This window comes from Octopus bimaculoides, chromosome 30 (genome assembly GCF_046866305.1).
Source record: "Octopus bimaculoides isolate indiv1 chromosome 30, ASM4686630v1, whole genome shotgun sequence".
Lineage (NCBI taxonomy): Eukaryota > Metazoa > Mollusca > Cephalopoda > Octopoda > Octopodidae > Octopus > Octopus bimaculoides.
Window position 1 is genome coordinate 2,001,692 of NC_142957.1, and position 25,416 is coordinate 2,027,107.

Genomic DNA, 25,416 nt, shown 5'->3' on the forward strand with positions numbered 1-25,416 from the left:
CTGGACGGGAGCGGTGTGAAATTATGGGTTGAGAATATCTGGAACAAGCAGCCAGGAAGAATATGAAACAAACATAGTTTCTTGGTTTGGGATATGTTTGGTAGCCACGTAACGGCAAATACTAAAACTCTGGGTGTCCAAAACCAATACTGATATTGTTGTTGTAGTGTAGTCACTTTGATACCACTTTAAACAAACCATTTAAATTAAAGATAATGTGAGATAACAATGGAATGACTGGTGATGAGTGGGGAAAAATCTTTTACAAAAGGTGGAGCTATGCGTGCTGCCTCACTTGATGTTCTCTGTGATTTTGCTATAAAATTAAAGTAGGAAATGTGATAAAATCATTTAAAAAGTGCGGTATCTCTAAAACCATGGATGGTACCGAAGATGATAATCTATACAACAGCGACGACGAAGTCGAAGTCTATTCACAAGGAAGAGATTGTAATCATTACGATGAAGGTATATATGATAAACCTTGTGGTATGTATGAAAAACTTTTAGAAACCGATAGTGGTGATTGTGAGGAATTTGATGGATTTTAGATAAATGCATGTGGCAGGTTTGATGTTTCATTAATATTATTTACCTTGAAAGGAAATAAAAAAATATCATAAAGTCATGTTTTAAATGCAACTACTGTAAAATAATTTTATTGAAAAATACAGACTGTTGTAATCCAAATTGTGTTATTTACCACCAAATGATAATAAATATTTTATAAAAAATATAAATATGTTATTCTAAATGCTATTACTACAGTTACATATCACCATTAAAATGTTTGAAAGGTTAGTAAAAGATAAAGGTTACTGTGAACGCAACCATAACTCGACGTTTCTATTTTCTCAACAAAGCTCGTATAGATAAAAGTTGATTTCAATGATATAGAACCATCTCTCAAATAAACTATTTGTTGTGAAGATATGCCAATAATATATAAAGTAAATATGTTTTTATTGCCTGTATTATAATTTTTTTAATGTTAATTTATTCACGTATGTGTGGTTATCGCACCATGGTCGAAACTAGCTTTCTTATAAAATCACTTAAAATTCTAAGTTTGATTTTTAGAATGGTGGTATAAGACGATCCCAATTTTTTAGTGTAAATTTTAGGTTTTAAAGGTCGTCTTATACGCGGAAATATACGGTACCTATATGTATGTATATATGTATATATACAGAATATGAGGGGTTTAGTTCACTTGTGATCTAAAAGAATACGTACGCTGAATAATTGCTATAATTAGTCGAGCTTTAGGTTCCAAGAATAGAGCTAAGGCTGGATCTAGTGATTTATTTTAGGGTTTCGTTATAGTAGGCATATATTATATTATAGGAAAAATCAAAACCAAAGCAGAACTAGTATCTCAAGACATTTAGAATAATTTAAATAGGGTAAGATGAATCTGAAACCTTACAGCCGTTTCTGGGATAACCCAAATGGTAGATTAGTATATCCATGCACTGGGAATTCAAGGTATGAATATTCAAGAAAGTTATGAATATTTTAGACAAGAAAAATTTACAGTTTACAAGGAATAAAATACAAGAATAAATGAGTAAAGAGAATAAAGGGCAAATGTAGTTAGAAGAATATAGACAGGAGAATAATGTCCACAACTCGTTTTTTCCAGAGAATATGGATGTTGGTCGGTACTTCCATGAAGTTTCAGGTTCTTAGCTAAAATCATAGGTAAATCCAGGCGGTATTTTTGCAGTATGATGAACGATGTATTCATATTGTAAATGTGTATATGGGACGAGAAAGTAAGATAGCCATAAATTGGTTTTGTGTGTGAGTGTATATAGGAGAGCGAGGAGAAAGAGAGAGAGAGGGAGAGAGAGAGAAGTGAGGAATAAAAATAAGATAGTGGTAAAAGGGTAAAAGTAAGAAGAAAAATAAAAAAATAAAATAAAAGCAAAGATAAAGAACAGAGATATAACAAATGTTTTTTGTGAGTGAGAGAGGAGTAAAATAGTGAGGAGAAAGTGAGATTGGTTAAAGGAATGAAAATAAAAATACGATAGGGGTTAAAAGATAAAAATAAGAATGAAAATAGAATAAAAGTAAAGGCCATGATAGAGATATGTCAGTATTTCATCGGGAGATAGGGGAAACGTTAAAGTTTTAGTAAAGTGGATGTAAAAGGCCAATCTAGGTAAGGTTGCAAAGGACAGTATTATAGTGGTTAGAAATCATATTTCAAGCTTAATAGCGATTAAATGATACGAGATAAAGGATTAAGAATTAAAGTTAAAATTGAAAACCAAAATAGCAAACAAAGTAAAATATAACCTGAAAACTACAAAAACTAAAAATTATCGAATTGAAACTAGCTAGCTTTTAAGATAGTCATGTTCATAGAGAGGTAAAGGAAAAAGAAGAAAGCGTACATAATATATATATATATATATATATATATATATATATATATATATATATATATATATATATATATATATATATATATATATATATATATATATATATATATATATATACACACATATATAGGCACAGGAGTGGCTGGGTGGTAAGTAACTTGCCATATGGTTCCGTGTTTAGTCCCACTGCGTGGCACCTTGGGCAAGTCTCTTCTATAACCTCAAGCCGACCAAAGCCTTGTGAGTGGATTTGGTAGATGGAAACTGAAAGAAGCCCATCTTATATATATATATATATATATGTGTGTGTGTGTGTGTGTGTGTGTGTGTGTGTGTGTGTGTCTGTGTTTATCCCCCCATTCATCGCTTGACAACCGATGCTTGTGTGTTTACGCCCTCGTAAGCTAGCGGTTCGGCAAATGAGACCGATGCTAGGCTTCCAAAGAATAAGTCCTGGGGTCGATTTGTTCGACTAAAGGCGGTGCTCCAGTATGGCTGCAGTCAAATGACTGAAACAAATAAAAGAATAAAAGAATAAAAGAATATATATATATATATATACACATACACGCTCACAACATGCATACTATGAATTCATATTCATACCAATAATAATTGGAGCACTAGGTTTTGTTAGTAAGTGCTTAAAGAAGAGTCTGGATAAACTGGGATTTTCAGAAAAAGAAAACCGGTTGATTCGTACACTACAAATGCAATCTGTGAGTGGAACAGTAAAATTATGCTAGACTTTTCTAAAGATCCAAATATGAATTTGTCTATGGATCCTGGTATCTTCGTTGGAAACCGCCTCCCTCATCAGTGGAAGATTTATAATTAAAAAATAGAAGAGATACATACATACACATACATAAGCGCACATATATACATATATACATATATATGTACACATGCACATATACATGTATGTATGTATGTATGTATCTATCTATCAATCTATCTATCCATCCATATATATATACATATACATATACATACATACATACATATATATATATATATATATATATATATATATATATATATATATATATATATATATATATATATATATATATATATATATGTATGTATGTATGTATGTATGTATGTATTATGATGTTGATTTTGTTTGCATTTAGACTTATGGTAGAATTTGAAGGTGTGATAGAACCTATGACAACATGTAAAAAGGCTTCGTGTTGTATATTTAGTAATTGAAAGTGAATTATGCATTATTATTTGGAAGGCTTCTTTTAGGCATAGTCAACAAGTGAATCATTAGCCTTGGTATGGGGTCCCGGAATCTATTATGGCTCAGGATATCCTATATGGTACATTTGTATTCATTAGGTGATATATGGTTGCTAGGGAGGTATATTTGCCATACTCCTCATAGTTAAATGATTTTATATGCACCAAATATCTCTGTTTAAAATTAATATAAGACTCGATATAGTAATACGTAGAATTATGCAATATGTTGTAGACCGTGCATTTGTATACTACGTTAAACTTTCTGCAGTGGGCTTGCAACGGGCATTCGGTTGCGGATCGGAGGTTGCGGCTTTCTGGCCTACAAGTGTTATTTGTGGAAAGGGAAGATGCAATACTACTTATGGAGAAATTAAATTAAGGATGTTATTAGGGAATTGGGTCGTATCATTATTACTGTTCTCATTGTTATTATTATTATTATTATTATTATTATTATTATTATTATTATTATTATTATTATTATTATTACTGTTGTTGTTGTTGTTGTTGTTGTTGTTATTAGTCGTAGTAATGGTGTTATCATTATTAATAATATTAGTAGTAGTAGTATTGGTAGTGGTTATATTCGAGTTATTAATATTAATATTAGTGGCGATGCTATTATTATCGACATTCACCTCAGCTACATTTCGGTCTTCATAAGAAGCGGGGATGTTTGTAGCATGGTTAATTCTGGTTGTAGTGCTAGGGTTGAAGGTGTGGTGTATGCCATCAATATCGTCATTAGTGTTTTCGTGGCTTTGACTTATTGTTATATATATTTAGGAAGTGGGAATTAAGTTTACATTTATTGGAAGAGGTAACAATAGATTTTATATTGGGCGGAGAGGATCCGTCCGTGTTTGAGTAAACATCTCAGGGATTGTTCGTGCCTTATATTAATTAATGTTTGTTCTGATGTAAACGTTTAGGAAAAGATCCTCTACGCATAGATTGCATCTATTTTTCCCTATTTGGTAAGGCTTAGCAGCACTGATTCGTTCCCAATTGATAGAATAGCTATTGTTTTTGTCTTTAATAGACCAAATAATGTGAGAAGGAAATGAATCTTAAGATGATGAATAAGATTATAGAAGAGGAAATTGCGAAGAAGCAAAAAGAGTGAAAGAAAAGAAATAGAGAAGAAAATATTGGAGAAATATAACAACGAAAATCAGAATGAGGAATGGAAGGAGAAGAAAATGAATAAAAATATAATTAGTATAATCACACAAACAAAGAGAAACAAACATATATATGTAAATATACACATCCACTTGTACACACAATATCAAACATTGATATAGATAAGCGCACACTCACATTCACGTACATACATGCACACACTTTCACACACATTCACATACAAAATGCATGAGACAATATGAATAAAGATGAAGAGGGAAGAAAATAAAGATGGGAAGACATTAAATATTTAGAAATAATCTTGGATAATGTTCCTGATCTTTTTACCATGGAGACATTTGTGACATGCACGAGCGTTGATAAATGCATTTCATGATGACTATTATTTATGATAATGATGGTGATGATGATGATGATGATGATGATGATCAACATCATCATCATTATCATCATTGTCATCATTATCGTCGTCGTCGTCGTCATCATCATCATCATCATCATCAATAATAGTTATCATAAAATGTAGAAAAAGAAGAACAACAAAACGACAACAAAAACAACAGCAACAACAATAACAGCAACGAAGGAGTCGATGATGAAGAAAAGATAAAATAAGCAAGAAAACCGCCAAGAAGGACATGCGAAACAATAACAAGACAACTGAGAATGAGGATAGATAGGATAATAAAAACATATATATAATTATCACAGATACAAACGTACGTGAGACACACCAAACGTTGTCTTGTGGACAACTGGCTACACTAACACCCTTCTTGAAGAAATTGAAACGGAATATGCATCCATCACACTGGACAGTTTCACCAAATTGCCCCTAACTGTATTTCACTGTATAAATAGAAAATGACTTCCAATTTCAGAATGAATATATTTCTATTGGTTTTTTTTAAGTGAGTATAAATTTTTCAAACGAACTCTGCATAAATATATATTTCATAATATACTCACATATTGACACAAAGATACATAATTATGCATTCACACACAAAATGTCAGACATTGATGCAGACACGTACAAACATCGTAGAAATCTTCATACATATTCTTGAATATTTTATAGGAGAATATAGGTTAGAGATACATGCAGACAAATAAAGATGAGAGGTTACTAAATTTCTAGAAAAATTTCGTGAATGAAAATAGTATCAAAAACTTAACTAACTTACAATATCTCTAAATGTGGAAGATTTTGAAAGGTTCCTTGTGAGATGGTCTTGATCTGATTACCATGAAGATCTCTGAAACATAAAACACAGTTCAAAAGAAAGACTGTAAAAATGGCAGGGACGACGATGAAGAGGAGGCTGGCGATGTTGATGGTAAATGTTGTAATAATGACGGTGAAGAAGAAGAGGATGAGAATGATGATGATTATTATCGGAAACAACAAGAAAAGCTACCGATGAATTGATGATGACAACGTTGATTATTATGATGTTCATAACGAAGGTGATGATGATTCTGCATGCTAGAAATAGCAGAGTAAAGATGTTATTAGGGGACTGGGTCGTATCATTATTGCTGTTGTCCTTGTTATTATTATTATTATTATTATTATTATTATTATTATTATTATTATTATTATTATTATGTTTGACTTTTGTTTTGCATTTGTACAAGTTGGCTCCAAATCTCACCCAGAGACCGCAAGAGACAACAAGTTAGAAGTTCATGTAGGTGTTATGCCTGGGATACCATATATTTGGATTTGTACATAGTGCTGTTCGAGAGAATGTTTAAGAGACCATAAGAAAATTATGTGTTTGTTTTAAAATTTGAGATCACATAGACAGTATTTTACGTAGGATATGGGCAGTTCCCATGAGCACTATCTTTTGAACTTCAGCCATTTTGGGGTTTCCTGGTATCTGAGCTAAGTAGTAATCAGCCCGTTTCGCTGTCATTCCCAGGGTACCTATGACAATAGGTATTGTTTTAGTCTTCAGGTTCCACATTTTGCTAATTTCTATTTCAAGATCTTTATATTTGCTCAGTTTTTGGTAGGTCTTCACAGATACGTTTATATCGATTGGGACAGTCATATCAATGAGGAGGCATGATTTTTGTCTGAAGTCTTTCAGTATGTTGTCTGGCCTATTTGCATCTATCTTTCTGTCAGTTTGAATGGTGAAGTTTCCGAGGAGAGCGATGTGATCATTTTCAAGTACTGGGGGTGGTTTGTGTTCCCACCAGATTTTATCATGGGGCAAGTCCAGGTTTTTGCATATTATCCAGTGAAAATATTGTGCAGCTCTATCATGCCTGTTGAGATACTCTGTAGGCGCAAGCAGACTGCACATGGAGACGGTCTCATTTTGTTGTTGGCATATACGACATAATGGGGAGCTGCCGTTCTTTAATATGTTGGCCTGATAGTTCTTTGTAGGTAGGCATTGATCTTGGGCTGCTATGATAAACCCCTCTGGTTCTGATTTCAAGCCAGAGGTCATTAGCCATTGATGGGTAAGGGCCTTGTCAATATCTGCATTATTCGCTCTCTTTGGGTATTTGCCATTGAGAGGTTTTCCATGCCATTTTTCAGTCATAATATCTAAGGCAGCAATTTTAGCACGGGTTTTCAAGCGTTTAGCTTTTTCTGCGGATGTTTCTTGTTCGTCTAATTCTTGAATTTGTTGCAATTGGAATTCACTTAGATATTCCTTTGCCTGTTTTGTTACTGAGTAAGATGCTTTCTTGCTTTCATGTTTTGAGACAAGTTTTAGCATCCAGTCCTCAGAGTTTTTCAGATAGGTGTCTAGGCCAATTGTGGCTACCTTCATTGTTAATGCCAGCTGTAGAAGTCCTCGGCCTCCCTCTTTTCTTGGCAGATAAAGACGTTCTATATCTGCCTTAGGGTGGTGCATTCCATGCATTGTCAACAGTTTTCGTATTTTTCTGTCAACATTACATATTTCAGTAATTGACCAGTTAACGATGTTGAAACTGTAAGTCACAACTGCTATGGCTTGAGCATTGATCGCTTCGATCCTGTTTCTCGCGTTCAGCTCTGTCTTCAGTATTGCTCTCACCCTGCGATAACATTCTCTTCTGATCCTTTCCTTCATCACTGAGTGCTTGATATTGTCCCCTTCAATTACCCCTAGGTATTTGTAGCTCTCCGCTGGTTCTAACTCTTTTGTGACATTTTGCTGGTCAAGGTTCACATTAGATGTATTTGTCATTTTTCCTTTGATAAAGGTAGCTTTTGCACATTTATCAAGGCCAAATTGCATCCTGATGTCATCACTGAATTGTATAACAATCGCTAGTAGGCCTTTGAGTTGTTGGTCATTTTTTTGCAAAGAGCTTTAAATCATCCATGTAAATGAGATGATTTATATTTTTATCAAATATTTTATAACCATACTGTGCATCATTGAGCAATTTTGAGAGCGGTATTAGGGCTAGACAGAAGAGGAGTGGTGATAGTGAGTCACCCTGGAAAATGCCACATGAAATTCTTACATCTCCAACATTTAGAGATTCATTTTCATTGTTCAACGTCATTATTATTATTATTATTATTATTATTATTATTATTATTATTATTATTATTATTATTATTATTATTATTATTATTATTATGTTTATTAGTATTGTTGTTGTTGTTATTAGTCGTAGTAATGGTATTATCATTATTAATAATATTAGTAGTAGTAGTATTGGTAGTGGTTATATTCGAGTTATTAATATTAATATTAGTGGCGATGCTATTATTATCGACATTCACCTCAGCTACATTTCGGTCTTCATAAGAAGCGGGGATGTTTGTATCATGGTTAATTCTGGTTGTAGTGCTAGGGTTGAAGGTGTGGTGTATGCCATCAATATCGTCATTAGTGTTTTCGTGGCTTTGACTTATTGTTATATATATTTAGGAAGTGGGAATTAAGTTTACATTTATTGGAAGAGGTAACAATAGATTCTGTAACGGCATATGCAGTTGTCAAATTTCCCTAACTGTAGTTCACAGTACATATGGAAAGTACCGACTACCAAGGTCAGCTCCGCTTCTAATCGGTGAGGTTAAAGTAACACATGTTAATGAAGCAATGTCTCAAAAAGGTTGAGAATGAAAGTTTTCCTATACATTTTTTCTTTACTTGTTGTATGTATAAATTGTCATAGGGAACTCTGTATAAATATATATTATATAATATACCAACATATAGACACAAATACTAACATACATATTCACATACAATCATACAGAGAATATCAAACATTGATACAGATACAAGCAGACACAAACAGTCGTAGAGATCTTCATACTCACTCAAAAATGAATGTGGTAGCAGAATATATGTTAGAGATACAAAGAGAGAAAGAAAGATGAAAAGACAATAAATTTCTAGAAAAAATTATGTAAATAAAATAGTATAAAAAAATTAACCATCTTACAAATGATGTAAATTTGGAACATTTTGAAAGCTTCCTTTTTCGATGATCGTGATCTGATTATCATCAAAATGTCTGTAACATAAAAAACACAGTTGAAAGGAAAGAGTATTAAACAGTTTTCTGATGGAATATTAAATGTTGAGTTTGTAGAATCACATGAAAGAATGAGAATGGTGAAGGAGGAAAGACATGGATGAAGATCACTAGGAACATGATGATGATCCTGATTATGATCATGATGATAATGGTGACGTTGATGGTAGCCGTTATTTTGATAGTGGTAACGAGGATGAGGGTAAGATATGTGACATAAAAGAAAGTTGATAAAAATTGTATTTATATTAATATTATATATTGATAATAATAAATATTGCATTTTAAGAATTGGCTGAGGGAGAAATAAGGCGAGATGATGATGAAGGAGAAGAGTACGAAGAAGACGACGACAACGTATAGGCAGTAGCAGCGGCAACGGCTGCAGCAGCAGAAGTAGAAGCAACAGCAGTAGTAGTAGTAGTAGTAGTAGTAGTAGTAGTAGTAGTAGTAGTAGTAGCAGCAGCAGCAGCAGCAGCAGCAGCAGAAGAAGAAGAAGAAGAAGAAGAAGAAGAAGAAGAAGAAGAAGAAGAAGAAGAAGAAGAAGAAGAAGAAGAAGAAGAAGAAGATAGACATGACGAAAGTTGCGGTGATGCTGGTTGTCGTAATTGATGAATATGATGACAAAGATTAATGATGATGAGGCTGATTGTTGTGATGACGATGATCATGCTGCTGCGCATGATAATGACGTCAGTAAGAATGAAGAGAAAATAGGAAGGAGAAAATGTCTGTTATATTTAATGTAGATTGCGCTATAACGATTAAGATGTTCACGAGCGTAATTAAAATGTGATAATAGTAATAATAATAACCACCACCACCACCTTTATCATTATTATTATTATTGTTCAGTAGTTTTATTTTTTTAACGTGCTTTCACTTCACTACCGAGCGCAGCCCTGTGTGCCTTGGGTATGTGCTGTGGTTTGCTGTGATGCACTTATGGTTACTGTATTGAAAGTGTTTTGCGTAGGATGTGTGCAGTGCCCAGTAGTGCAATTTTCTGTATATTATATATATTTGTTAGTCCTGGTTGCTTTCTCGTTTTCTGTGATCTTTCTGGCGTGTGTTTATACCATATGTTTTCTGTTGTTATTCCATAGTGTTGGCATAGCTTCCAATGTATATAGGTCCCAGGTCTGTCGTGTCTGTGAATATCTTCCTTCTTAGTCAGGATTGGGCAGCCATAGATAATAGGATTTATTGTTTCTTGTACATCTCCACATATTCTACAGTTACTTGTTATGTTTCTTTTCATTATATGTTTTTGGTAATTTCTGGTGAGGAGGCTTTGGTCTTGTGCAGCAACTAAAAATCCTTCAGTCTCTGCTTTGAGTCCTGAGCTTCTCAACCATTGCTGGGATTTTTCTCTGTCTATTTCTTTTGTATTTAGTTTAGTCCAGTATTTACCATGTAGGGGCTTTTCTTGCTATCGTTTTATCATGGTCCGTTGCTGTTCTAGTTTTAGTTTGGATTTCATTTGTTTTATAGCTTTTGTTGTTTCTTCTTCTTCTTCTTCGTATTTGTTAGGTAGTATGATTTCTTGTTTGTATTTTTCAGCTTCCTTAAATACTGAAAATGGTTTTTTGTTTTGCTCGTGTTTTGTGGCTATTTGTATTAGTTTTCCTTGCTTCTGGAGTAGGTATTTTTGCAGTCCTATGGTGGTTATTTTATGATAGATTTCCAGCAGTATAAGACCCCTGCCACCTTCTGTGCGTTGTATATATAGCCTTTCTATGTCAGATTTTGGGTGGTGCATCCTATATCTTGTCATTATTTTACTTGTTTTTTTGTCTATTTTAGATAGTTCGTTCAGGATATTGTAGCTGTAGCTTATAACTGGGACGGCTAAAGTGTTAATACCTATTATCTTGTTTTTAGCATTGAGCTCTGTTTTAGTATTGATCTAACTCGTCTATAGTACTCTTTCTTTATTTTTTCTTTCATTTGTGTGTGTTGTATCCTATCTAGTTCATTGACTCCTAAATATTTGTATGGTTGGCTTTCGTCTAGTTCTCTTATTTCATTGGCTTTATCTAGTGTGATGTTGCTACTTTTAACTAATTTTCCTCTTTTCAGGGTTGCTTTGGCACATTTTTCTAATCCGAATTTCATATCTATTTCCTTGGTAAAGCCATGTACTGTCTGTAGTAGTGTTTCCAGCTCTTTGTCATTTCTAGCGTATAATTTTAGGTCATCCATATATAAAAGGTGGCTGACTGTTTTCCCGTAACATTTGTAACCGCATCCAGTTCTATTTAGCAATTTATTATTATTATTATTATTATTATTATTATTATTATTATTATTATTATTATTATTGAAGATGATGAGGATGGTTAGTCATGAATTAGGTGATGAAATCACAGTGATGATGACGATAATAATTATGATAATGATGATAATGACGACGACGACGATGACGATGACGATGATGATGATGATGATGATGATGATGATGATGATGATGATGATGACGACGACGACGACGACGATGACGATGACGATGATGATGATGATGATGATATGATGATGATGTTGATGATGATGATGATGTTGATGATGATGAAAATAATAATAATAATAATAATAATAATAATAATAATAATAATAATAATAATCATAATAATAATAATAATAATAATAAAAACCTTAAATTTGATAAAAACCTTAAATTTGATAAGAGTATCAAACCTACAAAGACCCAAAACTTAAGAAAAAATATAATGTGAAAATCATAGTTGACATTGTTACCACCATAGAAACCATCAAGCAAAAGGTATGTGCTAAAGCTGCCCGTATAGCAAGGTATGAAAAGCGTGTTAGATTCTTCAGAGATAATAACATGTTCAAAAATAACCCCAAAAATTTCTACAAGAAGATAGGGAAAACACCAGTAACAATAAAGTCTGTCCCATCAAAAGAAGAAGTGCAAGAATTTTGGAATAAAATCTGGCCACTACAGACCTAGACTCCTTAGAGGAGCAAAAGTGGGAGGGGGTCAAGGTAGAAGATATAAGATCTGCTCTCAGGAGGTCAAGCAAATGGAAGGCTCCAGGAAAGGATAAAATTCCTAACTTCTGGTTGAATGCCTTCCCAGAGAGCCATGAACTGCTAACAAAACTTTACAACGATGCTTTGCAAAATCCTAGTTTGATGCCCTCTTGGCTAGTTAATGGTTTAACATTCCTGCTTCCAAAAAATGAGGAAACAAACGAACCAAAAAATTATCGACCCATAACCTGCTTAACAACAATGTATAAGACGCTAACATCTGTCCTAACCGAGTGCACCTATAGTTTTTTAATAGAAAGTAGCATATTCCCTAATGAGCAAAAGGGATGTAAACGTGGATCTTATGGTTGTAAAGATCAGCTACTCATCAATAAGATGATCTTAGAAGATTGTCACAAGCGACACAAAAACTTGTCAATAGCCTGGATAGACTATAAAAAGGCCTTTGATAGCCTACCACATAGCTGGATTAGGAAATGTCTGGAAACGTATAAAATATCTCCTACTCTGCGAAACTTTTTATCTGTAAGTATGAGATCATGGAGAACCACACTGACGTTGAACAATGACAATGAAACTCTAAATGCTGGAGATGTAAGAATTTCATGCGGCATTTTCCAGGGTGACTCACTATCACCACTCCTCTTCTGTTTAGCCCTAATACCGCTCTCAAAATTGCTCAATGATGCACAGTATGGTTATAAAATATTTGATAAAAATATAAATCATCTCATTTACATGGATGATTTAAAGCTCCTTGCGAAAAATGACCAACAACTCAAAGGCCTACTAGCGATTGTTAAACAATTTAGTGATGACATCAGGATGCAATTCGGCCTTGATAAATGTGCAAAAGCTACCTTTATCAAAGGAAAAATGACAAAAACATCGAATGTTATCTCAAATTTAAAACAAACACATAATTTTCTTATGGTCTCTCAAACATTCTCTAGAACAACACTATGTACAAATCCAAATATATGGTACCCCAAACATAACACTTACATGAACTTCTAACTTGTTGTCTCTTGAGGTCTCTGGGTGAGACTTGGATCCAACTTGTACAAATGCAAAGCAAAAGTCAAACATAAAATAATAATAATAATAATAATAATAATAATAATAATAATAATAATAATAATAATACTAATAATAATTGGCAAGAAAAACCTCCTAATGGCAAATACCCAAAGAGAGCTAGTAATGCCGATGTTGAGAGCTGATAATGACGATGTTAGCCCTTACCCATCAATGGCTAATGGCGGCTGGCTTAAAATCAATCAGAAACAGATGGGTTTATCATAGCAGCGCAAGATCAATGCTTACCTACAAGAAACTACCAGACCAACATATTAAAGAACGGCAGCTTCCCAACATGTCGTGTATGTCAACAACAAATTGAAATCATTGATCATGTTGTCTCCATGTGCAGTTTTCTTGCGCCTACAGAGTATCTCTACAGGCATGATAGAGCTGCACAATATATTCACAGGATAATTTTCAAAAACCTGATAAAAAGTGCCCCATGATAAAAACTGGTGGGAACACAAACCACCTCCTGTGCTTGAAAATGATCACATCTCATTCCTCAAAATGTTTGAGAATGAAAGTTTTCCTATACATTTTTTCTTTACTTGTTGTATGTATAAATTCTCATAGAGAACTCTGTAAAAAAATATATTTTATAATATACCAACATATAGACACAAATACTAACATACATATTCACATAGAATCATACACTCAAACACAGAATATCAAACATTGATACAGATACATGCAGACACAAACAATCGTAAACATCTTCATACACACTCAAACACGAATATGGTAGCAGAATATAAGTTAGAGATACAAAGAGAGAAAGAAAGATGAAAAGACACTAAATTTCTAGAAAAAAATACCTAAATAAAATAGTATAAAAAATTAACCAGCTTACGATTGATATAAAAGTGGGAGATTATGGAAGCTTCCTTTTTCGATGATCGTGATCTGATTATCATCAAAATGTCTGTAACATAAAAAACACAGTTGAAAGGAAAGAGTATTAAACAGTTTTCTGATGGAATATTAAATGTTGAGTTTGTAGAATCACATGAAAGAATGAGAATGGTGAAGGAGGAAAGACATGGATGAAGATCACTAGGAACATGATGATGATCCTGATTATGATCATGATGATAATGGTGACGTTGATGGTAGCCGTTATTTTGATAGTGGTAACGAGGATGAGGGTAAGATATGTGACATAAAAGAAAGTTGATAAAAATTGTATTTATATTAATATTATATATTGATAATAATAAATATTGCATTTTAAGAATTGGCTGAGGGAGAAATAAGGCGAGATGATGATGAAGGAGAAGAGTACGAAGAAGACGACGACAACGTATAGGCAGTAGCAGCGGCAACGGCTGCAGCAGCAGAAGTAGAAGCAACAGCAGTAGTAGTAGTAGTAGTAGTAGTAGTAGTAGTAGTAGTAGTAGTAGTAGTAGCAGCAGCAGCAGCAGCAGCAGCAGCAGAAGAAGAAGAAGAAGAAGAAGAAGAAGAAGAAGAAGAAGAAGAAGAAGAAGAAGAAGAAGAAGAAGAAGAAGAAGATAGACATGACGAAAGTTGCGGTGATGCTGGTTGTCGTAATTGATGAATATGATGACAAAGATTAATGATGATGAGGCTGATTGTTGTGATGACGATGATCATGCTGCTGCGCATGATAATGACGTCAGTAAGAATGAAGAGAAAATAGGAAGGAGAAAATGTCTGTTATATTTAATGTAGATTGCGCTATAACGATTAAGATGTTCACGAGCGTAATTAAAATGTGATAATAGTAATAATAATAACCACCACCACCACCTTTATCATTATTATTATTATTGTTCAGTAGTTTTATTTTTTTAACGTGCTTTCACTTCACTACCGAGCGCAGCCCTGTGTGCCTTGGGTATGTGCTGTGGTTTGCTGTGATGCACTTATGGTTACTGTATTGAAAGTGTTTTGCGTAGGATGTGTGCAGTGCCCAGTAGTGCAATTTTCTGTATATTATATATATTTGTTAGTCCTGGTTGCTTTCTCGTTTTCTGTGATCTTTCTGGCGTGTGTTTATACCATATGTTTTCTGTTGTTATTCCATAGTGTTGGCATAGCTTCCAATGTATATAGGTCCCAGGTCTGTCGTGTCTGTGAATATCTTCCTTCTTAGTCAGGATTGGGCAGCCATAGATAATAGGATTTATTGTTTCTTGTACATCTCCACATATTCTACAGTTACTTGTTATGTTTCTTTTCATTATATGTTTTTGGTAATTTCTGGTGAGGAGGCTTTGGTCTTGTGCAGCAACTAAAAATCCTTCAGTCTCTGCTTTGAGTCCTGAGCTTCTCAACCATTGCTGGGATTTTTCTCTGTCTATTTCTTTTGTATTTAGTTTAGTCCAGTATTTACCATGTAGGGGCTTTTCTTGCTATCGTTTTATCATGGTCCGTTGCTGTTCTAGTTTTAGTTTGGATTTCATTTGTTTTATAGCTTTTGTTGTTTCTTCTTCTTCTTCTTCGTATTTGTTAGGTAGTATGATTTCTTGTTTGTATTTTTCAGCTTCCTTAAATACTGAAAATGGTTTTTTGTTTTGCTCGTGTTTTGTGGCTATTTGTATTAGTTTTCCTTGCTTCTGGAGTAGGTATTTTTGCAGTCCTATGGTGGTTATTTTATGATAGATTTCCAGCAGTATAAGACCCCTGCCACCTTCTGTGCGTTGTATATATAGCCTTTCTATGTCAGATTTTGGGTGGTGCATCCTATATCTTGTCATTATTTTACTTGTTTTTTTGTCTATTTTAGATAGTTCGTTCAGGATATTGTAGCTGTAGCTTATAACTGGGACGGCTAAAGTGTTAATACCTATTATCTTGTTTTTAGCATTGAGCTCTGTTTTAGTATTGATCTAACTCGTCTATAGTACTCTTTCTTTATTTTTTCTTTCATTTGTGTGTGTTGTATCCTATCTAGTTCATTGACTCCTAAATATTTGTATGGTTGGCTTTCGTCTAGTTCTCTTATTTCATTGGCTTTATCTAGTGTGATGTTGCTACTTTTAACTAATTTTCCTCTTTTCAGGGTTGCTTTGGCACATTTTTCTAATCCGAATTTCATATCTATTTCCTTGGTAAAGCCATGTACTGTCTGTAGTAGTGTTTCCAGCTCTTTGTCATTTCTAGCGTATAATTTTAGGTCATCCATATATAAAAGGTGGCTGACTGTTTTCCCGTAACATTTGTAACCGCATCCAGTTCTATTTAGCAATTTATTATTATTATTATTATTATTATTATTATTATTATTATTATTATTATTATTATTGAAGATGATGAGGATGGTTAGTCATGAATTAGGTGATGAAATCACAGTGATGATGACGATAATAATTATGATAATGATGATAATGACGACGACGACGATGACGATGACGATGATGATGATGATGATGATGATGATGATGATGATGATGATGATGACGACGACGACGACGACGATGACGATGACGATGATGATGATGATGATGATATGATGATGATGTTGATGATGATGATGATGTTGATGATGATGAAAATAATAATAATAATAATAATAATAATAATAATAATAATAATAATAATCATAATAATAATAATAATAATAATAAAAACCTTAAATTTGATAAAAACCTTAAATTTGATAAGAGTATCAAACCTACAAAGACCCAAAACTTAAGAAAAAATATAATGTGAAAATCATAGTTGACATTGTTACCACCATAGAAACCATCAAGCAAAAGGTATGTGCTAAAGCTGCCCGTATAGCAAGGTATGAAAAGCGTGTTAGATTCTTCAGAGATAATAACATGTTCAAAAATAACCCCAAAAATTTCTACAAGAAGATAGGGAAAACACCAGTAACAATAAAGTCTGTCCCATCAAAAGAAGAAGTGCAAGAATTTTGGAATAAAATCTGGCCACTACAGACCTAGACTCCTTAGAGGAGCAAAAGTGGGAGGGGGTCAAGGTAGAAGATATAAGATCTGCTCTCAGGAGGTCAAGCAAATGGAAGGCTCCAGGAAAGGATAAAATTCCTAACTTCTGGTTGAATGCCTTCCCAGAGAGCCATGAACTGCTAACAAAACTTTACAACGATGCTTTGCAAAATCCTAGTTTGATGCCCTCTTGGCTAGTTAATGGTTTAACATTCCTGCTTCCAAAAAATGAGGAAACAAACGAACCAAAAAATTATCGACCCATAACCTGCTTAACAACAATGTATAAGACGCTAACATCTGTCCTAACCGAGTGCACCTATAGTTTTTTAATAGAAAGTAGCATATTCCCTAATGAGCAAAAGGGATGTAAACGTGGATCTTATGGTTGTAAAGATCAGCTACTCATCAATAAGATGATCTTAGAAGATTGTCACAAGCGACACAAAAACTTGTCAATAGCCTGGATAGACTATAAAAAGGCCTTTGATAGCCTACCACATAGCTGGATTAGGAAATGTCTGGAAACGTATAAAATATCTCCTACTCTGCGAAACTTTTTATCTGTAAGTATGAGATCATGGAGAACCACACTGACGTTGAACAATGACAATGAAACTCTAAATGCTGGAGATGTAAGAATTTCATGCGGCATTTTCCAGGGTGACTCACTATCACCACTCCTCTTCTGTTTAGCCCTAATACCGCTCTCAAAATTGCTCAATGATGCACAGTATGGTTATAAAATATTTGATAAAAATATAAATCATCTCATTTACATGGATGATTTAAAGCTCCTTGCGAAAAATGACCAACAACTCAAAGGCCTACTAGCGATTGTTAAACAATTTAGTGATGACATCAGGATGCAATTCGGCCTTGATAAATGTGCAAAAGCTACCTTTATCAAAGGAAAAATGACAAAAACATCGAATGTTATCTCAAATTTAAAACAAACACATAATTTTCTTATGGTCTCTCAAACATTCTCTAGAACAACACTATGTACAAATCCAAATATATGGTACCCCAAACATAACACTTACATGAACTTCTAACTTGTTGTCTCTTGAGGTCTCTGGGTGAGACTTGGATCCAACTTGTACAAATGCAAAGCAAAAGTCAAACATAAAATAATAATAATAATAATAATAATAATAATAATAATAATAATAATAATAATAATACTAATAATAATTGGCAAGAAAAACCTCCTAATGGCAAATACCCAAAGAGAGCTAGTAATGCCGATGTTGAGAGCTGATAATGACGATGTTAGCCCTTACCCATCAATGGCTAATGGCGGCTGGCTTAAAATCAATCAGAAACAGATGGGTTTATCATAGCAGCGCAAGATCAATGCTTACCTACAAGAAACTACCAGACCAACATATTAAAGAACGGCAGCTTCCCAACATGTCGTGTATGTCAACAACAAATTGAAATCATTGATCATGTTGTCTCCATGTGCAGTTTTCTTGCGCCTACAGAGTATCTCTACAGGCATGATAGAGCTGCACAATATATTCACAGGATAATTTTCAAAAACCTGATAAAAAGTGCCCCATGATAAAAACTGGTGGGAACACAAACCACCTCCTGTGCTTGAAAATGATCACATCTCATTCCTCAAAATGTTTGAGAATGAAAGTTTTCCTATACATTTTTTCTTTACTTGTTGTATGTATAAATTCTCATAGAGAACTCTGTAAAAAAATATATTTTATAATATACCAACATATAGACACAAATACTAACATACATATTCACATAGAATCATACACTCAAACACAGAATATCAAACATTGATACAGATACATGCAGACACAAACAATCGTAAACATCTTCATACACACTCAAACACGAATATGGTAGCAGAATATAAGTTAGAGATACAAAGAGAGAAAGAAAGATGAAAAGACACTAAATTTCTAGAAAAAAATACCTAAATAAAATAGTATAAAAAATTAACCAGCTTACGATTGATATAAAAGTGGGAGATTATGGAAGCTTCCTTTTTCGATGATCGTGATCTGATTATCATCAAAATGTCTGTAACATAAAAAACACAGTTGAAAGGAAAGAGTATTAAACAGTTTTCTGATGGAATATTAAATGATGAGTCTTAAGAATCATATGAAGAAAAGAGCTCAATGAAAGAGGAGAGGCATGGATGATGCTCAGATCATGATGATAATGGTGACGTTGATGGTAGCCGTTATTATAATGGCGGTGACGAAGATGAGGGTAAGATATGTGACATAAAAGAAAGTTGATAAAAATTGTATTTATATTAATATTATATATTGATAATAATAAATATTGCATTTTAAGAATTGGCTGAGGGAGAAATAAGGCGAGATGATGATGAAGGAGAAGAGTACGAAGAAGACGACGACAACGTATAGGCAGTAGCAGCAGCAACGGCTGCAGCAGCAGAAGTAGAAGCAGAAGCAGTAGTAGTAGTAGTAGTAGTAGTAGTAGTAGTAGTAGTAGTAGCAGCAACAGCAGCACCAGTAGTAGTAGTTGTAGTAGTAGTAGTAGTAGAAGAAGAAGAAGAAGAAGAAGAAGAAGAAGAAGAAGAAGAAGAAGAAGAAGAAGAATGTTGCGGTGATGCTGGTTGTCGTAATTGATGAATATGATGACAAAGATTAATGATGATGAGGCTGATTGTTGTGATGACGATGATCATGTTGCTGCTGCTGATGGTGATGATGGTGATGGCGATATGGAGGAAGAAAAACATTAGGAAGGAGGAAATGTCGATAAGGATTCATGTAGAATGTGTTATAATGATTAAGATGTTAACGAGCAAAATTAAAATGTTGATGATGATGATGGTAGTGTTGGTGGTTATTATTATTATTATTATTATTATTATTATTATTATTATTATTATTATTATTATTATTATTATTATTATTCAGTAGTTTTATTTTTTTAACGTGCTTTCACTTCACTACCGAGCGCAGCTCCGTGGGCCTTGGGTATGTGCTGTGGTTTGCTGTGGTGCTCTTATGTTTACTGTATTGAAAGTGTTTTGCGTAGGATGTGTGCAGTGCCCAGTAGTGCAATTTTCTGTATGTTATATATATTTGTAAGTCCATTTCCAGAGATTAGCTCAGTTAATATTGATATCTCCCTTCGCAATGGTTCAATCTTAGTTTCAATTCTACTCCTCCAGTTTGATTTTCTTTTCGAATTTGGTATCGTTGGCTTTTTGGGTGTTAAACAGCGTCTTACGATTACCTTAGCAACAGAGTAAATAATTTCATTTAACTTATTAAGATCGGGTTTTAGTTGTATGATTTCTTGTGTAACGCAGTTGCCAATTTTTATTTGTGCTTTATGTTGCTGTGCATTTGGTAGTTTATGGAGTGGTTCCCTATCATTCATATTTGTATCCCCTACAACTGCAAGTTCATTCACTATTATTATTATTATTATTATTATTATTATTATTATTATTATTATTATTATTATTATTATTATTATTATCATTATTATTATTATTCAGCAGTTTTATTTTTTTCACGTGCTTTCACTTCACTACCGAGCGCAGCTCTGTGCACCTTGGGTATGTGCCGTGATTTGTTGTGGTGCACTTATGGTTGCTGTATTGAAAGTGTTTTGCGTAGGATGTGTGCAGTGCCCAGTAGTGCAATTTTCTGTATGTTATATATATTTGTAAGTCCTGGTGTTTTTGTTATGTATTTGTCTGAATATTTTTTTATTATACCTAAGGCACCTACTATGATAGGAATTGTTTCTATTTTTAGATTCCACATTCGAGTTACCTCTATTTCCAGGTCTTTGCATTTTGAAAGTTTTTCCATTTCTTTTAGGGAAACGTTGTTATCTGCTGGTATTGATACATCAATTAGAAAGCATTTTTTTCTTCATGATCTTTTGACAACTATATCTGGTCTATTTGCCTTAATTTCTCTATCTGTGTGTATCGGCATATCCCAGAGTATGGTTGCTTTCTCGTTTTCTGTGACCTTTTCTGGCGTGTGTTTATACTATCTTTTTTCTGTTGTTATTCCATAGTGTTGGAATAGTGTTATTATTATTATTATTATGATGATGATGATGATAATGATGATGATCATTATTATTATTATTATTATTATTATTATTATTATTATTATTATTATTATTATTATTATTATTATTATTATTATTATTATTAAGGCGACGAGCTGGCAGCATCGTTCGCACTCTGGGAGTAATGTTTAGCGGTATTTCATTTGCCGCTATGCTCTGAGTTCAAATTCCGTCAAGGTCCACTTTGCCTATTATCCTTTCAGGGTCCATTATATAAGTACCAGTTACGCACTGGGGTCGATTTACACCTTCCCCACAAATTTCGGGCCCTTGTGTCTATAACAAAAATTATTATTATTATTATTATTATTATTATTATTATTATTATTGAAGTTGACGAGGATGGTCACTTATGAAATGGTTGATGAAATCACAGTGATAATGATGATGATGATGATGATGACAGATATCTGAAGAAAGAATATTTGTATTCCGAAATATTATATCAGACTATGGATAACTAAATTATAACAGCTATTATAGTCCATTGTTGTTTTTATAGGACATTGTTGTACCATTCAAGACACATTATATTTTGCGAACAATGCTTCAAGCGAACTACAACACACTCCTAATGATAATACTAATAATAATTTAAAAGGATTGTCGTAACTCTTCACAAAGGTAAATAGACAATACGAAGAGCGCGATGCGATTGCAATAGATGTTTTATTGGTTGAACGATATTTTGACTACAAGGGTGTCTTTGTCGAGTTCAAAATGAAAAATGATAAAAATTCAAAATTATAGAAATTCACATCCTAAATATGAACGAGAGCAACTAGCGTCCCCACGTTTTTCAAGTTTAACTGGCAAGAGAGAAAAAAATGAAAAGGAAAGAAAAAGAATAAAATATCTATTGCAATCGCATCGCACTCTACGTGTTGTTTAATGATAATAACATTAATAGTAATAATAATAAAATGATACGACAACTCCTTGAGAATAGTAGAGAAAATTCCCTCGGAGTGATTGATCAACTCATTTATTCAGCTGCTTATGCTGCAACTCAGATATGTGGTATTAAAATTAGAGATAGACAAAAATAGTGAAATGTACAACAGCCTGCATGCATGGAAAGAATAAACCGGAAAATAATCCAACTAAGAGCAGATATACATTTTTCTACTTGAAGAAAGCAAAGAGAAAAGCTAATAAACCCAACAAACTCATAAGAATAATTTCTAAACTTGACTTTTACAAGAAAACAAAGGATACACAGATTGAAATTCTCAAACAAAAACTACACTTAAAAACCAAACGACTGGCAAGATACAAAAAACGCTCAGCATTCCATAGAAAAAAACATATTATTCAAAGAGAACACAAAAAAATTCTACCGGGAACTGGGGAAAAATACCATTATTGTGAAAACACCTCCTCTCCAGCAGTAAATTGAAGACTTCTGGAAAAATATTTGGAGTAATCCAAAGGAGTTTAATCAGAATGCACATTGGGTCAGGGACATAGAAGAGGCCAGTAGCTACTTCAAATAGCAAGAATGGTAGGATATAACAACTGAAAAAGTGAAAGCGACGCTCGTCAAGTCAAAAATGTAGAAATCCCCAGGTATAGATAAAATTCCAAATTTTTGGCTAGACTCTTTAATTGACACCCACCACAACTTAACCGTGACACTCAATAAAGTCATGTCCGACTCTGCAAAAGCCTCAAAGTGGCTTACAGAAGGGATTACATACCTTACAAAAACAGAAGAAACTACTAGCCCCCCAAAATACCAACCCATAATATGCTTCACCACCATATATAACCTTTTAACATCTATAATAGCGAATAGAACTTATGAATTCTTGGACAATAGGAAGTTATTCCCAGTGGAACAAAAGGGATGTAAAAGGAGTTCATATGAATGTAAAAACCAATTACTGATTGATAAAATGGTCATTGAAAATTGCAAATACAAACGCAGAAACCTTAACAACGCTTTGATAGATTGGAATAAGGCTTTTGACACTGTCCCCTATGCATGGATCATCTGAAAATTTACAAGATAGCTCCAAAAATTGTGAACTTTTTAAAAGTAATCATGAATTCTTGGAGAACTACCCTCATTTTCAACATTACACAAAGATACACCACCTCACCAGACCTCAATATCACCTGTGGTATCTTTCAGGGTGACTTATTATCACCATTACTATTCTGTATCACTCTGTTCCTTTCATCCACGCAACTGAATAATGCTAAAAGAGAGTATAAGATCTTTGACCAGAAAATTAATCATTTATTCTATATGGATGATATCAAACTGTTTGCCAAAAACGACAAACAATTAGAAGAGCTGAATATTGTCAAACAATGCAGCTCTGACATAGGTATGGAATTCGGCCTTGATAAATGTGCAAAGGCTACTTTCCAGTCAGAGAAGTTCATAAAGCCAGAAAACAAAGAACTTGATACTACTAGAACTATTCGGAACCTAGACCTATCCGAAGTATACAAATATCTGGGAACCAATCAAGGTGACGGTATCCTGCGCTTTAAAACGAAAGAGAAAATCCGCAAGGAATACTACCTAAGGCTAAGGATGGTACTAAACTCAGAATTAAATGCTGCTAACAGAATTAATGCGATCAATTCTTTGGCCAAACCAGTAACCACATATAGCTTCGGTAGCATTAAGTGGAGTTTCACTGACATGCAGAATATGGATGGAAAGATCCGTAAAATCTTTACAAGGTACCGAATGCTCCATCCAAAATCAGATGTAGACAGGATTTATCTCTCAAGAAAAATAGGTAAAAGAGGCTTGATACAGCACGAACAATCCTTCAAATCAGCAATAATAAGCCTTGAAACATACCTTAATACAACGAGTGATGTACTCTTACGAGCTGCACTGAGGCATGAAGATTCCGAGCCAACCTCAGTCATGAAGCTTAGTCAGAAATTTAAACAGTCTCTTGGCCTCAATTTAACAATAAGAATTATCAAAAACACCCAAATACTGACAGACCTACTATTGCTTCTACTGATTTAGAAATTAACAATCAGAAATACAAAAGAGATCCAAATAGTGACAAACCTATCATTGATGCAAAAATCAAAGGCTTGCATGAATAATATCGAAGAAAACTGAAAAAGTAAACACCAGCCTGGAAAATAACATATCGTTTGTCCAAGCCAGATATTGATCAAAATCTAGCACATCAATGGTTAGAAGAGGCAGGTCTGAAAGCGGAAACAGGAGGTTTTTTTTTATTGCTGCGGAAGATCAGATCTTACCTACCAGAAACTATCATGCAAACGTCCTTAAAAATGGATATGTCCCTTCGTGCAGAATTTGCGGAAACTTCATAGAGACAACTGATTATGTTGTGTCTGGCTGCCTAGCTCTTGCTAGTATATTAAGCAGCTTCCTGGTAACTCCAATCTCCGTGAACTACAAAAGATGACCTTGATGGATACAGCCCATATACTACTGAAAGCACTTTCCATCTAAATGGAATAAATATGGTGAAAATTTTAGCATGCATAGCAAAACAAAAGTGCCTTTGCTTCACTTGGCCCCAGAAAAATTGACTCCTATCGACCCGACATTGTTATCAAGGACTAAGGACTACAACTGAGGAACTTGTCTATTGATAAATATGTCTGTACTACAAGATCAAAATATCTTAAGAAAGGTATACGAAAAGCTTTTTCACTATATAGATCTGCAAATTGAAATCATAAAAATGTGGAAGCTTAGTACTACGATAATACCAGTAGTAATTGACGCGTTGGGAATGATAAAGAAGGGAGCTGAGGAGTATATTAAGCAGCTCCCTGGTAACTCCAATCTCCGTGAACTACAAAAGATAACCTTCATGGGTACATCCTAAATACTACTGAAAACACTCTCCATCTAAATAGAATAAATGTGGTGATGAATTTAGCTTGCACAGCAAAACAAAAGTGGCCTTGCTACACTTGGCCTCCGGAGGATGCCCGGTACCAAGGCAGCTGAAATAAAG

General features: G+C 33.9%; 1 protein-coding gene across 7 annotated transcripts in view; it reads right to left on the reverse strand.

Annotated features, from left to right (window-relative positions):
• The window catches only part of LOC106882816 (adhesion G protein-coupled receptor G6), a 157,641-nt gene that overhangs the window by 83,906 nt on the left and 48,319 nt on the right, over positions 1-25,416 (reverse strand). For 3 of the 7 annotated variants that reach the window (XM_089346138.1, XM_089346142.1, XM_089346144.1), the window contains exons 5-8: positions 19,313-19,384; positions 14,269-14,340; positions 9,219-9,290; positions 5,984-6,055 (exon numbers count right to left, since the gene is read on the reverse strand). In XM_089346138.1, coding sequence (XP_089202264.1) covers positions 5,984-6,055; positions 9,219-9,290; positions 14,269-14,340; positions 19,313-19,384 — 288 coding nt within the window. The remainder of the gene's footprint in view (positions 1-5,983; positions 6,056-9,218; positions 9,291-14,268; positions 14,341-19,312; positions 19,385-25,416) is intronic. The other 4 variants (XM_089346140.1, XM_089346143.1, XM_089346139.1 and 1 more) reach the window with 3 other exon arrangements.